Raw genomic sequence first — 23,929 nt, forward strand, 5'->3', positions numbered from 1 at the left:
AGCTATTCCTTTGTTTTACTACTTATTTCTTTGTTACTTAAAATTCCTAATTTTTCTTTCTACTTGTAATGTTGTTATTTTGTGTAAGCTTTCACCTGCCCAACTACCACCGTATCACGTGAAATGATCGCATTATAAGGCACAAAGCCCTTTTAATGGAAAGAGAGTATTATAGTTAGTAGTATCTAATCCAAAACAGCCAAGCTGTAAAAAAAGTGTGCGGCCCTCAAAAAGGCTATGGTGAAAAAAGATGTGAAATCCAAGGTGGTGGTCAAGAAATGGCTGTGATGGTAGGTTAATGGTAAAAAGTTTAATAATGACAATTCAGGTGAATTTTGTGCCAAGACCAAGTGGCACAAAAATTCACCTGAATTGTCGTTATTAAAATTTTTACCATTAACCTACCATCACAGCCATTTCTTGGCCGCCACCTTGGATTTCACATCTTTTTTCACCATAGCCTTTTTGAGGGCCGCACACTTTTTTTACAGCTTGGCTGTTTTGGATTAGATTTCATTTCTTTTTGTATTTGTATACCCCAAAGCCGGCCTATGGCCGGCTTTGGGAGGCTTTGGGACTTTTTTAATCTATCTTTTGTTCTTTACCACAGGAAGAAGAAAAGATGAAGTCGATGTACTTTAAATATTTTATCAGTAAATGTACAAATTATATATATAATACATATATTGATTACAGAAATCTCCATGGTGGTTTCTTTGTAACTGAACACTCTACAAGGTGACTTCTTCTAGATGCTCTCTCTACAGGGTGAATTGTTTGTAGCTGAACGATCTACAAGGTAACTTCTTCTAGCTGATCTCTCTACAGGGTGATTTGTTTGTAGCTGAATTCTGTACAGGTGATTTGTTTGCAGCTGAGCTCTTTACAGAATGGTTTCTTTGTAGCTGAACTCTCTAAAAGGTAACTTCTTCTAACTAATCTTTCTACAGGGTGATTTGTTTGTGGCAGAATTTTATACAGGGTGATTTCTTTGCAGCTGAACTCTCTAAAAGGTAATTTCTTCTGATCTCTCTACAGGGAGATTTGTTTGTAGCTGAACTATCGACAAGGTGACTTCTTCTAGCTGATCTCTCTACAGGGTGATTTGTTCGTAGCTGAATTCTGTACAGGTGATTTGTTTGCAGCTGAGCTCTTTAAAAAATAGTTTCTTTGTAGCTGAACTCTCTACAAGGTAACTTCTTCTAACTGATCTTTCTACAGGGTGATTTGTTTGTAGCTGAACTCTCTACAAGGTAACTTCTTCTAGCTGATCTCTCTACAGGGTGATTTGTTTGTAGCTGAATTCTGTACAGGTGATTTGTTTGCAGCTGAGCTCTTTACAGAATGGTTTCTTTGTAGCTGAACTCTCTACAAGGTAACTTTTCTAGCTGATCTTTCTACAGGGTGATTTGTTTGAAGCTGAACTCTCTACAAGGTAACTTCTTCTAGCTGATCTCTCTACAGGGAGATTTGTTTGTAGCTGAACTCTCTATAGGTGATTTGTTTGCAGCTGAACTCTCTACATGATGGTTTCTTTGTAGCTGAACTCTCTACAAGATAACTTCTTCTAGCTGATCTCTCTACAGGGAGATTTGTTTGTAGCTGAACTCTCTACATGATGGTTTCTTTGTAGCTGAACTCTCTGCAAGGTAATCTCTCTACAGGGCGATTTGTTTGTAGCTGAACTCTCTACATGGTGGTTTCTTTGTAGCTAAACTCTACAAGGTGATTTCTTCTAGCTGAACTATCTCTTTCCATAGTTGCATGAACTCCCTACAAGGTAACTTCTTCTAGCTGATCTCTCTACAGGGTGACTTGTGTGTAGCTGATCTCTATACAGGTTTCTTGTTTCTAGCTGATCTCTTGAATTCTCTTCAGGGTGACTGCTCTATTAGGATGACTGCTCTATTAGAGTATCTCGATCTCGCACTTGCTGCACCAAGTTGGATTTCGTGTTATAACTCCGTGGCTTTAAGTCTGATTCTTCTACACCATTGATGAGCCTTTCTAAGATGATTACTCCATCTGTACAACGATTTTCAAAACATTACCCCAAGCGGTTTATCTGGTAGGCGTGGCAAGCAGTCGTTTTTTTATTAGCTAATCTCGATTGCGTAATTGTTACACACTGTTGGTTTTTTTCGCTGTATCTTCCTGGTTTTAAGCTCGATTTCTTTCAAACCACAAAAGGTTTGAGGTTCAATAGTTAACCTATTCACCCACCGATTTTAAGCTTCTTCCCATACGCGGTTTACTCTGTAGGCATATTGGTGTTATTTTTCGTGAATAATCGCTCATACCTCTTTGCCTGTTTATCGTATTCCAGCCAAAGTTGGTACCGAGATGCGCCTTTATACCCCCCTTCTGTGTGTCAAATGTCAAGGCAATCGGATATGGCGTTCGCGTTGTATAGCAGTTTTTGTAAGTGTGCGAAAAGAGGAAGAAAAATAAGAAGGAAAAAAACACGAAGAAACTGAGCCAATTGTTGAAGTCGAATATCTCGGGAACGCGTGAAGCGATTTCGCTCAAATTTGGAATGTGGAGTGCTGAAGTTGGAGGGCATGTCCACAGCAAAAATCGTCTTGTTTCATCAAGGAAGCACAGAGCTACGGAGGTGCGAAAATTGCGTTTTCTTTCTTCCTGTCAATATACTCACGGGTGTTACGCGCCGGCTTCTTGGGCCGCACGACACACTACCGTGTGTCTTGATATAGCAGCAATTGTTTTAACTCATATTAAGCTCATTGTATTGCTTACTTGTACACACAGGGGATGCCATGATCATAGTTGGTCCTATTGATACTCCAGCAACGATAGGTGGTGGTGAAAATTTGACTTGTACTGCTACTGGTATACCCCTACCCAATATAACATGGATGAACCAAGATGGTAACACTGCTGGAACACCTAGTGATATGATGATTGATGCTACTACAATTCAGTCAACATTGACCTTTTCAAATTTACAAGATGATGATTTTGGGAACTATGTCTGTATGGCTAGTAACACATTTAATATTGACACTGCAACAGCATTACTGGGAAGTGAGTACAATTCTGCTGCTGCAGTTTCAGTACTTTTACAGTTTTATACAAATGGCAGAATGTGGTTGTGCATGAGTGCTATAATTGGAGTGATATAATTATCTTATTAACCAGGGTATCATATACAATCTAAATTACAGGCTCATTCAATCTTGCCTTCCATGCTATTCATGTTGACATGTATGTATGTTACACACCTTGTGTCACACTGTAAAAATGACTGAGTGACCGTCACTACTTATTGTGGCAATTCCCAGTGAGGGTCACTGATTGGTTAGTGACCCTCACTGGGATTTGCCACAAAATATAGTGACAGTCACTAGGTCATTTTTACTGTGCAGTCAGTAAGTCAATTAAACTACATGTACTCTATCTGATGATCATATTTGTAATAGGTGGAACCTAGCCTGAAAACAAAGCAGAATTGCCACCTTAGTTTCCAATACTGGATAGTTGGGGCACACATTCAGACACAAAACTAATATTATGTGTCTAGTGCCATTGTTTCCTTTGATGTGGGTTCACCAGTCGTATAAAAACAAACTAGGTACAAGGAAAACTTTAGTGGTTTAAATTGAGTAGGGATTACCAAAATATAAGTGTGGTCACCTACACTGCCAACTGTTCTATATAGTGAACATTTAATCCCAGCTTTATTAGTGGCTGTAGTACTGACAAGCTGTTATAAAAATAGCAACAGGTAATGGTAACATTTCACAGATACTCATAACTGAAATTCTTCTGGATTTTAGCTAGTGTATCATATCACTTGATACAACCAGTACACTCCTTCTATATGTAGCTTAAGATCTATTATTTAAATATTCGTATATCAACTAATGTTTTCTATGTTCTTTTAGTTTCAGCTAACATCATTCAAGGTCCATTGGAAGTGACAAGTCTCATAGGTGGTAGTGTGATGTTCACTTGTACTGCTACTGGTATACCACTACCCACCATATCATGGAGTAGTGACACTGGTGGTGACATTACTACTATTGCTCAAACAATGTCCAACATGACTACAATATATTCTGAAATAATCATATCTGATATACAGATGGATAATTTCACTAACTACACTTGTACTGCTGAAAATCAATTTGCGTCAGTGACTGCAGTGGCAATGCTTGTCAATGCAAGTATGTTATTAGTAGATGTAATGAACACACGAGTTGTTGATGTGTTGTTGTTTTCATGTAGCAATTCCGATCATCACAATACCTCCTGAGGATAGTACAGTATTATTTGGTGGTGATGTCACATTTACTTGTAGGGCTATTGGTATTCCAGCACCAATCATAACATGGAGTAGTGATAGTAATGATAATATACCTACCACTAGTAATATTGCAGAAAGTGAAGAATCAACCAGGTCTACATTAACACTGAATAACTTAATGTTATCAGATTTCAACCAATCATACACATGTAATGCTAGTAATGAACATGGTACAACCAGCAGGTCTGCATTGTTGATTCAAGGAAGTGAGTAATTATGTATTAATAAAACTATTATGCGTAGTTCATATGGCCTACATAATACTGCTTTTACTGTACCATATCTTATTATCCATTTTGCTGACCGCACACATCAACTGGGCACACTTACTTTTCAGTTAAATGATGTTGACTGTGTAAATCTGTCTAGACATGGACTGCCACATCTGCAAAGCAAGCTAATTCTAGGGTGTTTGGGGGTATACCTCCTGGAGAATTTTGAAATTAGATTGTATTTTAATACATTTTCAGTGGTTTTAGCAGTTAATCAAACACTATTTAATGCATGCTTTGTTGTATTAGAGTGACTGATTAGAGTATTTCCATCTTGATTGACCAGTATACTAGGGACCCACCAATTATGCTCATTATTTTACCTATTATGCTATGCTTCACTGCTCAAAAATTTACCTATTATGTTTAAAATAATGCTCCATATTCACCTATTATGCTAAAATTATGCTCAATATTTATACCTCAGTTCCCATGTTTTTCTGATAACTTTTCACTTAACAGTTAGTGGTTGAAGCACAGACTGTAAATCCTTGTTTGTTAAAATGCATGTCACAGAAAAGATTAGTATACTCTAATAGAACAGTCACCTATCTGATAGTTTTATTAGAGTTACTGACTGTTCTATTAGAATATATAGATCTTGTTGTGTCATATGTATTTTGATATGCAAGAATTTAAAATATTGCACAAGTTATCTTCCTATTATGCTAGCATTATGCTCAATACTTTCATGCATCTATTATACTCATTATTATGCCAGCATAGTCAGTGGGTCCCTATTGACCAGTTTCTGGAAACCTTGCAAGAATTCATGTGATGACTATTGTGCAATACAGCTTTGAATTGGGATGCATCCCTGTGAAAGAGTTAGTGTTGCACCGATATCCAAATTAGCCGATTATTCCGATAACCGATATTAAGCAACAGAATTAGCCGATACCGATAACTGATCCGATATACACTAATAGTACTAACACTCATCCTCATCATTATTAAATGGCTCATATTAGTGACATAACCACTGATATACAGCTCATTCTAGGCTAAAATGTAAAGTTAGATGTATACCACAAGTAAAAGTTACTCATGGTAAACAGGTTTTAAGTACATTTTACTACTGCTATACAGTTGAGACAAGTGGCTGGTACTACATAGAAACCTAAAAACCTCAGTTTATTGTTGGGCATGGCCTAAACCCTGACAGTTTATTATGGGCATGGCTTGTAGTCACTGCTAAACCATTAACACATAACTTGATTAAAATGCCAAATAACTTATGTCTAGCCTCCCCCACATCATTATACTACACAGCGCAGTGGAGATTAACATCGGCCTTGATTTAATCAAAACCGATTAATCGGCTAGTAGCCAATATCGGCCGATACCGATTATTGAACCGATTATCGGTGCAACACTAGAAAGAGTTGGGGGTGCTCCACAGCACCCCTTCTTTTTCTGCCTATGTTGTCTTATAACATGAATACAGTTGAAACAATTTATAAACAACTAGTGTATTTAAAATACTCTAATAGAACAGTCATTTCCAATTTCAGATAAATGAGGGTCAGATAACCGAGGGTCTACTGTATATGAAAATATAGTATGGTAATTATAATTATCTGAATTTGTATTTAATGCATCCTTACATCTACTTATCACAGTAATTGATACAACCAATTACCTGTACTATATAGCATTACTGTAAACTGACAATTGAAGGGGTCAGTGGAAAAAATTAATGGGGTAACCCACATTTTGAGATTTGCCATTCTGTAAAAACAAAATGCCTGGTTAGGCATGTCAATAATAATTCCACAAAATTTAGCAACAGAGCTTAAAGGTTCAAGTCATAACCAAATTTTAATTTGCATTAGTCTATGGCAATTTAGAAATGTCTGAAAATTCTATTTAATGCCCACTTTACACCTCTTTTCAAATGTGGGTTACCCCCCTTTTCCACTGACCCCTTCAATTGTAGTGTAATTATACAACCTGTACGTATAGTAGATAAATTCTTTGTCTTAGTTCCTATTATCACATTACTCACTACAAGGATTATCTATTCCTATCCTCTTATCACGTGTTGTTATAAAATTCTGTCCAATCTTCACAGTGGCTGCTGTCATCACAAAAAGTCCTGTGGACACATCAGCAATGATAAATGACAATGTCATATTCACTTGTACTGCTACTGGTATACCCCTACCTGTTGTAACATGGATGGATGAAAACGATAACAGTGGTCTGATGGGTAGTGATATGATTATTGATAGTATCACTATTCAGTCAACATTGATGTTATCAATTTTACAAGATGGTGATTTTAACAACTACACTTGTACTGCTACTAATATGTTTGGTAGTGATAATGTAACAGTATTACTGGGATGTGAGTTTATTTGTGAATGACTGATACATGACAGCACTTAGAGTGTCTTTGTTAATTTTATGCAATACCGCAGGTGTCCTTTTCGCTGTAGGAGTAACAATACCACAAATTATGCCACATGTTTACCTCACTTGACCTTAGCATTATAAAGTGATATGTAAAGCAATTCATAGATTACTGTACTATAGCCGGTTGTGTTTCTAAATTTTTACCTTTTGCCAATCAAAAATTCACGTTGCTCTTTAGTTTAGTGAGCTTCATTTTTACAATAGTGATCACTTTTGTCACATACTTTATTACTAAGAAATGTGACCAGAACTTTAAAGTGAGATATTAGGGCTGGTCAACATGCATATCATGTCACCAGCTGTAAATGTACTATTTCTAACACTGCTACATATCACATGTTATACATTACTAGATGTCAGCAAAGGCATAACAGGTGAGGCATGTGCCAGACCATAATTATCACAGAAATGCTCTAATAGAAAGATCAGTCACTATAATAGAACAGTCAACACAGTAGTGACACTGTATAAACCAAAGGAGCAAATCTTGCCATTCTGTCAGTGGTGATTCCCATTTATAGGAAAATCCTGGACCAATTGGGTCAATTTTTTACTGAAGTATATGAAACGCAATACTAAAGAGATGCAAAAAATAGTATTAACTGATCAAACCTCATGAATTATTTCCTTTTGTCATGAAATCACCAAAAAACTGCTTTTCCAGCACCTTCAAGGGTGCTAAGTGCCTTTACAAATGATAATAGGTTTCATGATTTTTAAAGCTTTATATTATCATTCTGCAAAGGCCTGTAATGACATACTCAACTGTGAAACAATGTTGTGGAATGATTTTATTCTCACAAACAGAGTTGGGGTTGCTACTTTAAAAACATAACTTATATGTATTACTTGTTACCTCTACACAGTGTAATGTGCTACAGTTACATATTACTCACAGAAAAAAGCAATGAGTTACATATTACTCATTGCCCTAAGGGCCGTAACTAGTAATACTATTACAATTTGTTCATTACAAGTTAGTAAGCAAGTCCAACCATCTACCTACCTACAACTACAAGCAAGGCATCCGTTTCTCTGGTGTAGTTTAGCCATAAAAACATAGTTTGTTGTAGTATCTTGACCTCAAGGGCACTCCCCATACACTATCACTCTTTGTTCACACTGTCTCCAGTGCTTTCTAGGCCCAAAATGAAACCACTTAAGTGTCTGGCCTATATAATGAGCTTTAAAAAAGTACTACATTCGTTACAATTTCCAGATGTAATTTACATTATATATTATTTGCTACTCCATCATGTGACGCGTTATATTACTCGTTACTACAAAAGTAATATCATTATGTAACGCTGTAATGCATTACCCCCAACTCTTGCTCACAAGTATTAGTACTAAGAAATTAGCTTTAATAGCAAGAAATGTTGCTTATCAATAAACAGGCTTGTTGAAAACACATTTTTTCAAGTAGCTACAAATAATGTTACTTATTAAAATTAAGCATTTGATGTAACAGTTGTTTGTTTGGTACCAGTTGTAATAAAGAGATGTGACATAATGGGAAATACAACAATTAACACCGTAGGATGACTGTGCTAGTGTTTCATAAAAGTGTAATGGGTAAACAGAAAAATATAATGGTTAATAGACTCAAGCCTTAATCAATAAGTATATTGACCTGGTTCCCAAAATTGTTCTCCAAAAAATGTATTGTGTTCTTATGTCCCAATATAATTTGTGTTATTTTATTCTAATAGTGGTTCCTGTGATCACACAAAGTCCTATTGACACACCAGGAGTACTAGGTGGTAGTGTGGTGTTCACTTGTACTGCTACTGGTATACCCCTACCCAATATAACATGGATGGATGAAAACAATATACTGATGGGTAGTGATATGATTATTAATGGTACTACAATTCTATCAACATTGACATCATCAAATTTACAAGATGATGATTTTGACAACTACACTTGTACTGCTACTAATATGTTTGGTAGTGATGATGTAACAGCATTACTGGGAAGTGAGTGACCACTAACATATTTATTTATTATGAAGCAATGTTGTGTAATGCATAATTATTATACTTAATTGTAGAGGCTGATCTTTAAAATAATATTTATATACCAGTAAAAGCCAGTATAAAATAATACTGATTTTTTAATGATCTGGTAGTATTAGTTGCGTGGAATCAAGACCCAATTCTTTTCAGGAGTGGATCTAGGATTTAACAAGGAAGGGAGTAGTCAGCACATCAAAACACATGATAGTGAGTCACAAAACCAAGACAGTAAAAAGTGTGCACCTCAAAAAATAGCCATGAGCCACTAATGTGGGTTATTTACATGTAGCAACAGTTTCATACCACAATTTGTGCAATTGTGAAAGTTTCAAGGCCGAGAAGTTTTCTAAGAGACCACAGGGAAAGAAAAACCTTTTCTAATTATAAATTTATATCTGTTGGATCATTGACAGTGAGATACACACACCTCTATACTTATAAGTGGTGAAGTTATTCTAGTGTGGAAATCACTCAACTCATCATATCAACTTCCACATTTGCATTGATTAGTTTCTTTTAGGCCTCTGATATCTACTATAATACCTGTTGGTACAATTTGAAGCATTTCAACCTTCAACTAAAATACCAACTTCATTAGTCAAAGGTATTTACTAATTGCATTGAATAAAAACCTCTTTTGGCAAAGCTTCTAGCTGTTGACTACAGGGTTAATAAACATACAGCATTTAAAAGCAGTGCAAAACAGCCAGTAGTGGAAACACTTGGTATTACACCAGTTCTCAAGTAAGAGGTTGGTGGTTCAATTCCTACTATAGGCAAGGTTTTATTTTTGATTTCAGAATACTTTTAGGAACACATTTTTATGAAGCTCTTTGAATGCTCTATTAGGTTGTTTGAGTGTTCTATTAGAGTATATCAATCTTTTCCATGGTTTTCAGCCCCAAGGATAATTTCGGCGAAATATCATTCTGAGAGGGGGCTAACCTCCCCCCCCCCCCTCCCCTTAGCAGACCAAGGGGGTTTCAGACTGAGAAGGGTTTCAGAGTGAGAGGGCTTCAACCCCTAGCCCCTCTTTCCACTGTCTATGTTCTCTATGAACATCTGCAAGTTGAATTCATTGTTAACTGACATCAAGCTCTGTCAAAAGCAATATACTATATGTCAAAGTATCTGGTCTTATTAAGCTACAGTTCTTACATCCAACAAGTTGATTTAGTTCACACATCTGGCAAAAGAGATGTTCTCAAGAAACTGGAGTGGAAGATGTGCTTGACACATAATCTTATAGCAGGTCGAGATACTCTAATAGAACAATCAACCAGGATATCTACATTTTTTCTTAATTAAACATCACCCAAAAAACCAGCCTCAATTTTCCTTGATAACAGTATTGGTAAGTAAAACAAGCCCAAACAAGCTTTCAGATTGGCCCAAAATACTTTCAACAAATTGCTACAGAATTTTTAAATATATTATTTAATGGAATTTTCTACTGACTGACTGACTGCCTGCCTGCCTGACTGACTGACTGACTGACTGACTGACTGACTGACTGACTGACTGACTGACTGACTGACTGACTGACTGACTGACTGACTGACTGACTGACTGACTGACTGACTGACTGACTGACTGACTGACTGACTGACTGACTGACTGACTGACTGACTGACTGACTGACTGACTGACTGACTGACTGACTGACTGACTGACTGACTGGTGCCTTCAGACAAACATAACTCTCAATAACGGCTAAGGCTACAGGCTTGATTTTTTCACTGTTTGATGTTACATCGGCCCAAGAGGTGTCTTTTGACATACAGCAATATGTGCAATGCCTTTTTCATTGACTTACCAGTGTCCTACTTTGTGTGCCACTGATCTTGGCTAACAGCAAAAGGTACTGATTTGGCAGTAGCACATGATGGCTTCCCTTCATAATGGAAATCATTGGTATTTTTATAGTGGCTACTTTGATTGCAGAGGTGCTTTTTGAACAGTTCTTGATCATAATGCTGTGTAATGGGTTGAACATAGTTGACAACGAAGCATAATAAATACTTCACTTTGCAGATGATAATTAATAGCTGGGACATTCGGCACTGTTTCTTTCTTTTGATGCAGCATGGGTGGGTTCACCAGTCATAATTTTATTTACAAAAATGTTAACACAAGGAATAGGAGTTTTCAAGGACCATAGCACATCAATAAAAGGTACTGAAACAAGCTGGAGAATACACAATATTAAATCACAGTAAAACAATAAGAAGTGTTATATCCCTACTGTGCTCAAGATACCATAATGGAAATGCACAGTAGGGATATAACACTTTTTATTGTTTTACTGTAATTTAATATCGTGCACTACTCCAGTACTTTTATCAATGTGCTATGGTCCCTACTCTAGTTGAAAATTCCAATTTTTTTGTTTACTTGTCCTCTTTGTAGTATCCCTGTCCCTTCACCTATTAGATTTATCTTAAAGATGAAGGATCACAATAATGAAAAGAACTGAAACTATAGGAACTAACATGTTAGAGCTGAATATTCACAATAGCACATGTTAGATTCCTGCTTTTGTGATGCACTGTATTAACAGCAAGTACATAATTATGGTAAATGACTTTTATCACGTTAATCAGAATTTAAGCTCGCATCATTCCCTAATAAGATTTCCTATTCTTTTAAAACTTGTTATATTGTTTGTTATGAAATTCTTTTCAATCTACAGTGACTGCTTTGATCACACAAGGTCCTATTAATACACCAAGAGTACTAGGTGGTAGTGTGGTGTTCACTTGTACTGCTACTGGTATACCCCTACCCAATATAACATGGATGGATGAAAACATTATACTGATGGGTAGTGATATGATTATTAATGATACTACAATTCAGTCAACATTGACATTATCAAATTTACAAGATGATGATTTTGACAACTACACTTGTACTGCTACTAATATGTTTGGTAGTGATGATGTAACAGCATTACTGGGAAGTGAGTTATTTCTTATATATACTATATTGTTGTTATGAGAAATCTTATTATGTTTGCGAATATTGAAAAGATAATCAATTGACTTGTTGATCAATACATTTTGCCATTTTAGACAGTTCCCTTATGGTAGGATATTTACCTTACCATTTCATTTTGGCATGTAAATGTTTGTTGTTTTATTTGTATGTTAAAAATTATATTTCGCTATTGCCTGTAGCTATCTCCGCCATCACACAAGGTCCTATTGACACACCAGGAGTACTAGATGGTAGTGTGATGTTCAGTTGTACTTCTACTGGTATACCCCTACCCAATATAACATGGATGGATAGAAACATTATACTGATGGGTAGTGATATGATTATTAATGATACTACAATTCAGTCAACATTGACATTATCAAATTTACAAGATGATGATTTTGACAACTACACTTGTACTGCTACTAATATATTTGGTAGTCATAAAGTAGCAGCATTACTGGGAAGTGAGTGTACTTGTAAGGTGTATGCAGTGCAAGTAGTAACGAACACAAATTATACCATATGTTTGCTCAATTTTGGTAATATAAAGTTAATACATACCATTCTTTCCTTTTTTTAAAGTCTCATGCAAATAAATGCCATCTTAGTAATATATTATAGGTTGAGGATGGGGCTTTCAAAACTTCAGGAAAAAACTGTCAGCCTCAAATATAGACCTGAATTATTAACTGATCAACAGGCATTCACATCTAAATTTTCACCATAAATTACAACTGTAACATGGAATACCTCCACTCTTATCTAAGGAATTTGGTTATACAGCTACTGATTGCTTAATAGCTACCACAAAATTAATGTTATATACAATAAACTGAGTGACTGTCACATGTTCTACAGTGTCCTACTGCTTGTTACAATACAATCTCTCATATTACCTCTTGCTTTTCCTTACCATTCCCTTGTGTAGTCTACATGCTCATATCTCGGGAATCACTGAAGTGATCACAGTGGCCTGGTAGGCAGCTATAATTCAAAAACTTATACAATTTTGAGAAGCGATCATGTAAATGGTAACTTGTAAACATTTTGAAAAAAATAGTTTCTGAAAATGTCACAGTGTCCAGTGCACCACCCTCCTAATTGAAGCAGATCACACGACTGTGAAGTCACATGTTGCTATATGGAGCTTTCATATCATGATGCTTTCTATTCAATGGATTTTGGCGCACCATAATAATGTAGATGAGATGATCTGGAGCCCATTTTTGGAGAGGAGTTTCATTGTCACCATGAACTTGGTACTGAATCTTGTCTACCCACCATACTCTGCATGCACACTATCTCCATGATTAAGCTAGAAACACAGTTAGGCATGTCAAAAAGACATACTGATTGCAACTGATAATTACTGTTAAAGTTGCAATTACCATTTTCACCTGAAGAGATGGGACTGGTGGCACTATTATGTGTGTAGGTGATCTGGTGCCAGCAGGAAGCTAAGCTATAGCAACTCAGCTTTATTTCAAAAATGTTTTTCAAAAACAGCTGACAATTTTCAAAATATTTGTAAATTAAAGGGTATCTTCTTAATAAACTTTGCTGGGTTTTTTGGCCTCATGACACACTACCTCATGCATGTCTTGATTTTGCTCAATGCTAACATGACAAGTATTGATTAATCACTTAATGGCTCAACATACATATACTGTATTATACTAGGGCTGAGTGATTGTGAAATTTTGTTACTTTCATGATTGTATGATACAAAATATCACGATTATGACAATTATCATGATGTTATAACTTTGCATGCATCAATACCATTGGCTATGCTTGACTTTGTATGAATTATTTATTTTAACAAAACAAGCTAAACCTTCCATGTGATGTCACAACATCATAATTATTTATAATGCACAACTCAACATCAAAATGTTTAGAATAATTCCAGAATTGATATATAATCTCCCATCCCTATATTATACATTATTAACATTGTTATGAAACTTTTTATGTGCAGTGGTTCCCAACATCACACAAAGCCCAGTGGATATGGCACGTATGATAAATGACAATGTCACATTCACTTGTACTGTTACTGGTATACCCCTCCCCATTATAACATGGATGGATCAAGATAGTAACATTGTTGGGACAACTAGTGATATAATTATTAATGGTGATACTGTAAGACTATCAACATTGACATTATCAAATTTACAAGATGATGATTTTGACAACTACACTTGTACTGCTACTAATATGTTTGGTAGTGATGATGTAACAGCATTACTGGGAAGTGAGTGGTCAATATATACTGTACTTGCAAGTACTATTACATTTTATTTGTTTCTCTTTACAGTTTCAGCTGAAATTACACAAGGTCCAATGGATATGGCACGTATGATAAACGACAATGTCACATTCACTTGTACTGTTACTGGTATACCCCTACCTATTATAACATGGAGTAGTGATAGTAGGAACAGTATTGAGGCCACTGGTGATATAGTTATTGATGCTAATAGAACTGTATCAATGTTGATGTTGTCAAATTTACAAGATGATGATTTTGACAACTACACTTGTACTGCTATTAATATGTTTGGTAGTGATGATGTAACAGCATTACTGGGAAGTGAGTGCTGTTTGTTTGGTTACTATATACGTAGTTTTATTGTTTTCATTATAAAATTACATTTTGCTCAGCATTATAATCTTTGTTAATTGACCATTTCTGGGTGCATGACTACAATGTCACCTTAAAGTGACTCTTTTATTAGAGTATCGCATGCTTATTATATTGATTAACATATGTGACTGTTCTATTAGAGTATCTTGATCTTTTGTGGTTACATTCTTTGAGATATGATGAGCATGCAAACATTTTCAAACTTTCCATGAAGAAAATGGCACTAGGTTTTACTGAGTAATGCAATGTGCAAAAATTTCTTAAGTGCTGCACCATTATTTTACCCATTGTACTATGATTTCAACAAAAAGTACATTGATGCAAACTATACATGCTGGGTCTTGCTGATACAGTTACATATCTGGAATGAAAAATCAAAACCTCTAAAATAAAAAACAGTTACAGTCCATTAAATATACTTACTTATATGTAGCAAAATAACCAGTCAGTGGTGTAGCCAGGAAAAAATTTTACCGAGGCAAAGTTTATAATTGAAATAATTGAGAGGGTCAGCTTCTGACTCAACTCATTGCACACACACTTTCAGCATTTGCAGGTTGACTCTCTGGTTGGATGGAAAGACATTGCTTCAGAAGACTCTGAGCATTTTCTACATGTCATAAGTAATGTTCTAGCTTACAGTATATGCATACCATGCTTCAATTATTAATTGCACTCAACACAAAAATTGATTTAGACAACTCTAGAGATATTTTGAGTGATCAGGCCATAGTCATGCACACTACTTTTTCAGCATTGACCTGATGTGATGTTTTAAGTCAGCGGCTGTCGTTTTGACATCGTGCCACTTGCTGGTGGAATAAGTTACCATTTGAAGTGCCCCACAAGCATGGAGAATTTGTCACTTTAACGAAGACCCACTGTATGACATAATAGTTAATTTGTGTATTATTTAAATGTATTGCTTTGTATGTATCATGTCTTGTATGTTTTTCAGTTTTGTACTTGTGTCTCAGTATACTCTGATGTGGAAGAACGGCTATGCCGAATGTCATGAGTTTAAACAAAAAATCAATCAAAATCAAATCAGAGATTATCTCTTTGATGTGATGTTCAACTGCATGTGCTAAGCATGTCAAGCTAGGGAGTCTATGGGGCATGCTCCCTTAAGGAAAATTTTGAAAATATATGCTTTGAAATGGCATGTGGAGGCTATTTTTTTAATTGTAACTGCTAATACATGATATGCGTGATCAATTGATTTAAATGATTTAGACCAAGCAGTGTAATGAGAATAGTGGCTATAATCTGTACTGAATGTTCTATTAGAGTATATTACGGTGACTGCTCTATTAGAGTATCTCGATCTTTTTACAAATTCAAGTAGCTGAAAAGTTATCCATCCAATGCCGGACGGTGTCACCATGGGTTCTGGCCCTGCTTAGTACTACAGCCATAGATTCTATTGAGTGTGGTACGGTAATGCTGTCTAGTATCTAGTAACGTTTGAGTAGAAAATTCAGGGTGCCAAAACTCAGGCCTGCTCAGCCTGGTCAGTTGAGCATTTTTTACCGAGGCAACTGCCTCAGTTACCTCAATGGTAGCTACACCACTGCCAGTTATAGTAGCTTATCTCAGCTGTTAATGTCTCCTAGTTACACAACTTTGTGATTGTCAGCATAAATTCATTTGATTTGTGCAAACTTGTCATGTAATCAGTGTAACAAATAACTCCTAGTACAACAGAATATAATGTTATAATGACTGGAGATATACTTGTACACACAGTGGTTGCTGTAATCACACAAGGCCCTGTGGACACATCAGCAATGTTAAGTGGTAGTGTGATGTTCACTTGTACTGCTACTGGTATACCCCTACCCACTATAACATGGATGGATCAAGATGGTAACATTGTTGGAACAGCTATGGTTATTGATGGTGATACTGTAAGAAAATCAAAATTGACATTATCAAATTTACAACATGAAGATTTTGACAACTACACTTGTACTGCTACTAATTTGTTTGGTAGTGATGATGCAACAGTGTTATTGGAAAGTGAGCTATTTTTATAAGCGTGGCAAATGTATGTATTTTAACAGGACATAGCCAGGAATTTTTAAGGGAGGTTTCAACAGCAACATTACTGACTGAGACTATGAAAATAGGGCATGTTGGCACATAAAAATTTCCTACTTTTTCACACTTTGATGTATCATATCTTTGTATTCCATGACTCTGTAGCCATGAAATTTTCAGCACGTATTAAAAATTTAGTTGGCTTTAGACTACAAGTTACATAATGGAAATATTCCATTCCAGCATTGAGATATGACATGTTATGTGAAAGTGTGAAGATTGTGCCCACATGCCCTATTTTCACAGGTACAGTTACATTAAGTGGTTTAGAGGTACAACCCCCAACCACTGATATGAGAGATTTTGAATATTTAATGGTTCAAAACTCAAACACGTTTTTTTGCAATATCTTATGGATAAATTTGTACATTAAATTAAAGAGACGGTTATATTTGTACACCATAAGCAGGGGCATATGCAGGAATTTTGGAAAAGGGGTTTCCACTACAGCTAAGTGACTGTTATATTAGAGTAGTTTATATTACCTGACTGCTCTATTAAAGTATCTCGATCTTTTAACCACAGACTAATGTTATAAGTGTTGCTATTAGGTGAGAAACTAAGATGAAAGTTTAAAATCCATCTTGCCCCATGATTGATTCCAGATTCTGGAAATCTGAAGTTTCAATTTCTTAATGTTTCAAGCAGCGGCGGAGGAAGTAGTTGATGTGAGGGGGGGCTCCGCTGAGCTGACCCAGACTTATTTGGTAAGGTGAGAGCAAAAAAAAATAAATAAATAAAAAGGTCACAACCAACTCACAAGAGCTTTCCACCTCACCAGCTACCATTTCTAGCTGATAAACTACATAAAAATCCTTACATAGCTCGCTACACACCGACTACTTTATTAGTGTGACTGCTCTATTAGAGTATCTTGATCTTTATCATGGTTTTCAGCCCCACTCCAAGAAAGATAATTTCGGTGTGATATCATTCTGAGGGGGGGCTAAGCCCCCCCTCAGCAGACCTAGGGGGGGCTTTAGCCCCCTAGCCCCCCCCTTTCCGCCGCCTATGGTTTCAAGTAGTGTATAAAATCCAAAGGGGTTTCCTGAAACCCCTGGAAACCCCCCTCTGTACACCCCTACTTAGGAAACAACTACTGTACATAACTAGTACATGGGGATACAACCATGAAACTGGTTTTCCATCTTTCCTCACTTTAAATTTTGTTGCCATGCCAGTCTAGTACATCCAAAATGGTCCATATTAGACAACCAGTTTATAAAGAAAGCATTAGTGTTCAGAACACGTGCATGCTTAGCCACCTTTCCAGAAGTACCCTCTTTGTTAATCACATGTAGTTTACATACATAGGCCAACTTCACACTATTAAAGTCATATTTGTGGTTGTATAGATATCTATAATGAACAAAGAGTAGCTATACATCAATGTGCTGCTAAATCAACTGCAGTGTGTTAGACTAACTTCTTGTTAGCAGTGGTTGTACTGTACATTCCAACCATACAGCAATGATAGACCACAAGATTCACTACAGCATACATATTTAATTATACCTGTTGGATCCATTGTGGTCCCACCCAAAAAAATGTCATTAAACAAAGACCTTGATCATTCACAAAGACCTTGATCATTCACAAAGACCTTGATCATTCACAAAGACCTTGATCATTCACAAAAAACTGAAGAATGTCAATCAGCCTTTTTAGAAATATTAACAATTAAAATTTTCACTGAAGAACTGCACTTAATTTTTTTAACAACAGAGATGGACCAATTTTTCATACTGTTGGCCATACTGTAAATCAGAAACTGCTGGCTGTAACATTGCAGGCACCGCAAGTGCTACAAGCACACAAAGTTTGTCACAATCCAAGAACTTACCCTATAATTATTCTTTCTTGATTTGATATGGAATGACCCATAAAACAAGTACAACAGAGTATCATGTTTGTTTTCATGATGACACACTTGTACACACAGTGGTTCCTGCAATCACACAAGGTCCTATTGATACACCAGGAGTACTAGGAGGTAGTGTGATGTTCACTTGTATTGCTGCTGGTATACCCCTACCCACTATAACATGGATGGATGAAAACATTATACTGATGGGTAGTTATATGATTATTAATGGTACTACAATTCAGTCAACATTGACATTATCAAATTTACAAGCCGAGGATTTTGACAACTACACTTGTACTGCTACTAATATGTTTGGTAGTGATGATGTAACAGCATTACTGGGAAGTGAGTAACCATGCAAATAATTATATCTGAATGGTACACACACTTCTACTTAGATTGATGTAATGTCAAATCTGTAAAACAACATAATTATGTACATTACACAAGTACTGCGTTGTCACTGATCCAGGAATGCTTCAACCTCAACTATACCTCAGCATATTTTTTCATCTTCTTTGTCCAAACAAAATAGCTATACTGTGCAGACATTAATTCTTCATTGTGAAAACTACCTTAAGCTATACACAAGACATTAATTCCAAGCACCTAAAGCACTGACTTTCTTAGACTATACAGGCCTGAGTCTAATTTGCTTTTGAAATTGCCCTATTGTGTTTTGATCGATGCTCGAAAAATTTCTCATATCATGCAATTATGCCCAGTTGTGCCTCAAATATGCCCTTGGAAAATAGTATGGTGACCGCTGTATCTAATGCAATCTGTGAACGTATCGACTTTCAACATGAGGTGATTGTTCTGTTAGAGTATATCTCAATCTTTAGGCACACAAGTAGCTGTAAATTTGTATTTTGTCTGTTTTATTACACTATCCTAATTGGCATCATGCAAAATTTGCAGAGTTCACCTTTTCTGTTAACCAATACACGAAAATTGTGCTGAAATTATGCTTAATGCTTTTATTCGTCTACTGCGCTCCATATTATTCAGGCATAATAGGCACAGGCCTAACATGGACACATGTAAACAATCATTATTACATCAGGACGGTGAATATTCTGGTATAATAGCATACCAAATCACTGCAGCCTTAGATTGAACATTGTGTGTAAGGTTCAGTGTGTGCTATAACATAAGTAGCAACATGGATTGTTGCACTACAAATATCATTTTATGCCAATAATAACAAACTAGGGTGTACAAACTCAGTTATGAACAAACCTCTCATCATTCGCCAACAGTACAGATTGATTAAAGTGGGGTAGGACAACAAAAAGAACAAAATGAAGTAGTTTAGTTATCCAAGGTTCTTGAACCTGGATTTTATTAGACGATAGTTGATTGCTTACAGTATTTCTATGTATTTTCACATCTTTTGGAAGTTATATGGAAATACAACCATTACAGTACCTTTTCAAAGGCACTAAATGCTATAGGAAGTTAAGTATTTGTTATAAAAGATATGTTGCTGGAGGATTGATAAACTTCTGGGTCTGGGATGTTTTCTGCAAGTATATGTGTCAAGATTCTCACTCCCAGCATTTGTAGACTTTAGCATAGTTAGCTAGTGGGTTATTATTATTCCAAGGAGCACTTTTCTTACTATATATTTAGTATTCCCATAATTTATATTATTGACAAATGTCTGTTTATTTATTTATTTTTGATGTGCAGTGGTTCCAAATGTAACAGAAAATCCGATTGACATAGCACGTATGATAAATAACAATGCCACATTCACTTGTACTGCTACTGGTATACCCCTACCCACTATAACATGGACGGATCAAGATGGTAACACTGTTGGGATAACTAGTGATATGATTATTAATGGTACTACAATTCAATCAACATTGACATTATCAAATTTACAAGATGATGATTTTGACAACTACACTTGTACTGTTACTAATATATTTGGTAGTGATGATGTATCAGCATTACTGGGAAGTGAGTTACTAGTGATTACTTGCTGTAATATCAGATACTGCAAGTGTACAATGAAAAACCCTCATAAATCATTTAGGATTATTTATTTTAAAAACCAAACTGAAGATTAAAATTAATACTTTTAAAGAAATTCATTAGTACATTTGCATGATTTTGAGAGTAGTTTGACAAACTGTATTATCAGTTATCCAAATCCCTTGGGACCAGGTATGGTCCATAAGTCTGAAAATTCCAAACTGAGTATAAATAACCTTTAAAGAATATTTTTAAAATATTCAGTATTATTAACTACCCTAATAGAACAGTCACTACTCTAATAGAGCAGCCTAGTTTTGTTAACTGAGAATCCAGATAAGTGGGGTCCAGATAACTGAGGTTCCACTATACATATTGGTTAAGTTTATCTCATCAATATGTTTAGTATGAGGGCAATAAATCACAAATCATATTTTTCTTTCTGTAATTTCACCATAAAGTAGCTAATCAGAAACCATTAGTACAGAAGCCGAAGGTAGTATGGTATGTAGCCATTAAGTTTTACTGACAAAAGAAACAACAACTGCTGTTATTAGGAGTTATGAGGTGATACAGTAGAGGTCAACAGTCAATCACACATATTACATGTACTTCTGAAACAACCATATATGTAGCAGTTTTTGCCTCTTGTAATTACTTGACTGTCATTGTTCCTGTATTACTAGCATAATAACCTTTTCAAATCATCATAATTAACTATGAAGACGTTTGCAGACATTTGCTATACTTTGTTCATGGGAAATATGTCAGCTGTAATAAGCATGTCCAATACATTTCTATTGAAAAACTATTAAAATGAAATTAATTGTGTACTGCTTACTTGGTGTCCATTAATAACTTTCCGGCTGTGATACATGTAGAGCACCTTTCTGCAAGCATGATGATGCCCCAAATCATGGAAATTTTTGAACCATCAAAATGGTCTAAATGATATGGTGTAGCAAATTCCTCCATACATATTGTATTGAGAATTTTGAGACCATATAATAAAATAATGGAGTAATAACCCATGACACGTGATAGATACCCCAGATTCCAGACTAGATTTGGAAACAACAGTGAGTAGTAGTTGAAATGAGCTGTAGCAGAAAGAAATCAGAGGAAATTTAAGTGCATCATTTTGAGGTTGAAAGTCACTTTCTTGCTCTATGGGTGAATTGAATGGCAGACATTCATAAGGGAACACTGTAATGGCATTCCAACCCCTTGAAACCCATTAACCCTCACTACATTTAGTGTCACACTAAAATAAAAGCTGAAATCTAGTTTGTAAAATTTACAATGCACTCGTGATTAAGCACAACAGTGCAACAATGTCCACTTTTATAGCAAACTTCTTCATATGGCAACTCATATTGGAATAAACTGGTTCCAATAGAACATTTCATAATGTGTTGCTTTTATGATCATCACTTTATCCACATACACTTGTACATACAGTGGTTCCTGTGATCAGACGAGGTCCTATGAGTACATCAGGAATGATAGGTGGGGGTGCAATGTTCACTTGTACTGCTACTGGTATACCCCTACCCTCTATAACATGGATGGATGAAAATGATAACATTGTTGGGATAGCTAGTGATATGATGATTGATGATACCACTCTTCAGTCAGTATTGGCATTATCAAATTTACAAGATGACGGTTTTGACAACTACACTTGTACTGCTACTAATATGTTTGGTAGTGATAATGTAACAGCATTACTGGAAAGTGAGTTATTGATTATTGTAGTCAGAGTATGTAGTACATCAGAAACTGGTTCAGTTTACTGGTGACAATCTATGGGCATGCATACACCCTCTCTCTTTCTCTCCCTCAATCTCTCTCTCTCTCTCACACACACACACACACACACACACACACACACACACACACACACACACACACACACACACACACACACACACACACACACACACACACACACACACACACACACACACACACACTACACACACACACACTACACACACACTACACACACACACACACACACACACACACACACTACACACACACACACACACACACACACACACACACACACACACACACACACACACACACACACACACACACACACACACACACACATACACTGCACTCACACACTAACAGTAAATTTCTCATTCAAATTAATAAATTTTGCAAACTTGATGTCCAGAGAACGAAATCAATGGGAACGCACATAAAATACAATTGTTTTAGACCATAAAACTGTTTACATAATTATAGCAACTTGAAATTTGTTAACACTTCTTGCATTGGAATTGTTAAAACTGTTAGCTCTACCATAGTGGCCCAGTCTGGCAAAACCAGTTTTAAAGCTTCTCCAGTTTATCCGAGCCTGCTAACTCATTATTTCCTAATTTTGTCACATTCACAACCGTTTAAAGTTTTAAGGGGCTAATTTATTCACAAGAGAAGTTGTGTTTTATCAAGCCATACCTTTAACACTATCATACTGACTTTGTCAAATGTGGTTACGTACGGTGTAAGTTAGTGTTTATTGTGCTCTGAGTAAACATCTGCCTATTACACACTCTAGTGCCACTGAATGTTACAATCCAGTCAGTTGATGAAACAAGTATTCAGTTACGTTGGATTGATCCCATGTTAGTCAGTGAAATGACTGTTTATTACCAGGTGAAGTGTTGAAATTGTATTCTATGTTTGTGACTGGATCTGTGAAAATAGGGCATGTGGGCACATAAAATTTGCCTACATTTTTTTCATATTTTTATGAGTTATAATTTTTTAATGCATGCTGTTATGCTATATATAGCCACACAACTTTTAGCATTTATTAAACAATTGATTTGCATTACTATAAAAGTTTCAGAATGCAGGTATATTCTACACCAACAGAGATATGTGATGGCGGTGTAGTTTGCATCCACACGCCCTGTTTTCCGGTAATATTATAGAAAACTAATGTACTGGAAAGATATTTCTGCGATATGTTTAATCTATACCAAAACAGCCAAGCTGTGAAATGGTGCATTCTCCAAAATCCTGGATGAAAAAGATAATAATTGTAAAATCAAGTATAATGTGGTTCAAGCCTCAATCCTTAATAAGTGTTACCCCACCTAATGTGGTGATTAGTGATACTCCTTTGCATAACGTGGATACTCAGAAGTATTTAGGAATCATTTTTGACAACAAGATGAACTGGTCCTCACATGTTTCAACTGTTTGTTCAAAGATGTCGTTTTACTTATTCTAGATAAACAGCCATAGGAAAAGTCTTCCATCACTGTAAGTAAG

General features: G+C 35.9%; 1 protein-coding gene across 4 annotated transcripts in view; it reads left to right on the forward strand.

The window, feature by feature from the left end:
* The window catches only part of LOC136256331 (hemicentin-1-like), a 45,197-nt gene that overhangs the window by 15,606 nt on the left and 5,662 nt on the right, over positions 1-23,929 (forward strand). For 2 of the 4 annotated variants that reach the window (XM_066049263.1, XM_066049264.1), the window contains exons 10-23: positions 2,770-3,045; positions 3,906-4,187; positions 4,249-4,533; positions 6,674-6,949; positions 8,730-8,999; positions 11,731-12,000; positions 12,218-12,487; positions 14,005-14,283; positions 14,347-14,622; positions 16,426-16,698; positions 18,722-18,991; positions 20,342-20,617; positions 22,094-22,369; positions 23,208-23,305. In XM_066049263.1, coding sequence (XP_065905335.1) covers positions 2,770-3,045; positions 3,906-4,187; positions 4,249-4,533; positions 6,674-6,949; positions 8,730-8,999; positions 11,731-12,000; positions 12,218-12,487; positions 14,005-14,283; positions 14,347-14,622; positions 16,426-16,698; positions 18,722-18,991; positions 20,342-20,617; positions 22,094-22,369; positions 23,208-23,305 — 3,677 coding nt within the window. The remainder of the gene's footprint in view (positions 1-2,769; positions 3,046-3,905; positions 4,188-4,248; positions 4,534-6,673; positions 6,950-8,729; positions 9,000-11,730; positions 12,001-12,217; positions 12,488-14,004; positions 14,284-14,346; positions 14,623-16,425; positions 16,699-18,721; positions 18,992-20,341; positions 20,618-22,093; positions 22,370-23,207; positions 23,306-23,929) is intronic. The other 2 variants (XM_066049265.1, XM_066049266.1) reach the window with 2 other exon arrangements.

This window comes from Dysidea avara, chromosome 5, assembly GCF_963678975.1.
Source record: "Dysidea avara chromosome 5, odDysAvar1.4, whole genome shotgun sequence".
In the NCBI taxonomy this organism is placed as follows: Eukaryota; Metazoa; Porifera; class Demospongiae; order Dictyoceratida; family Dysideidae; genus Dysidea; species Dysidea avara.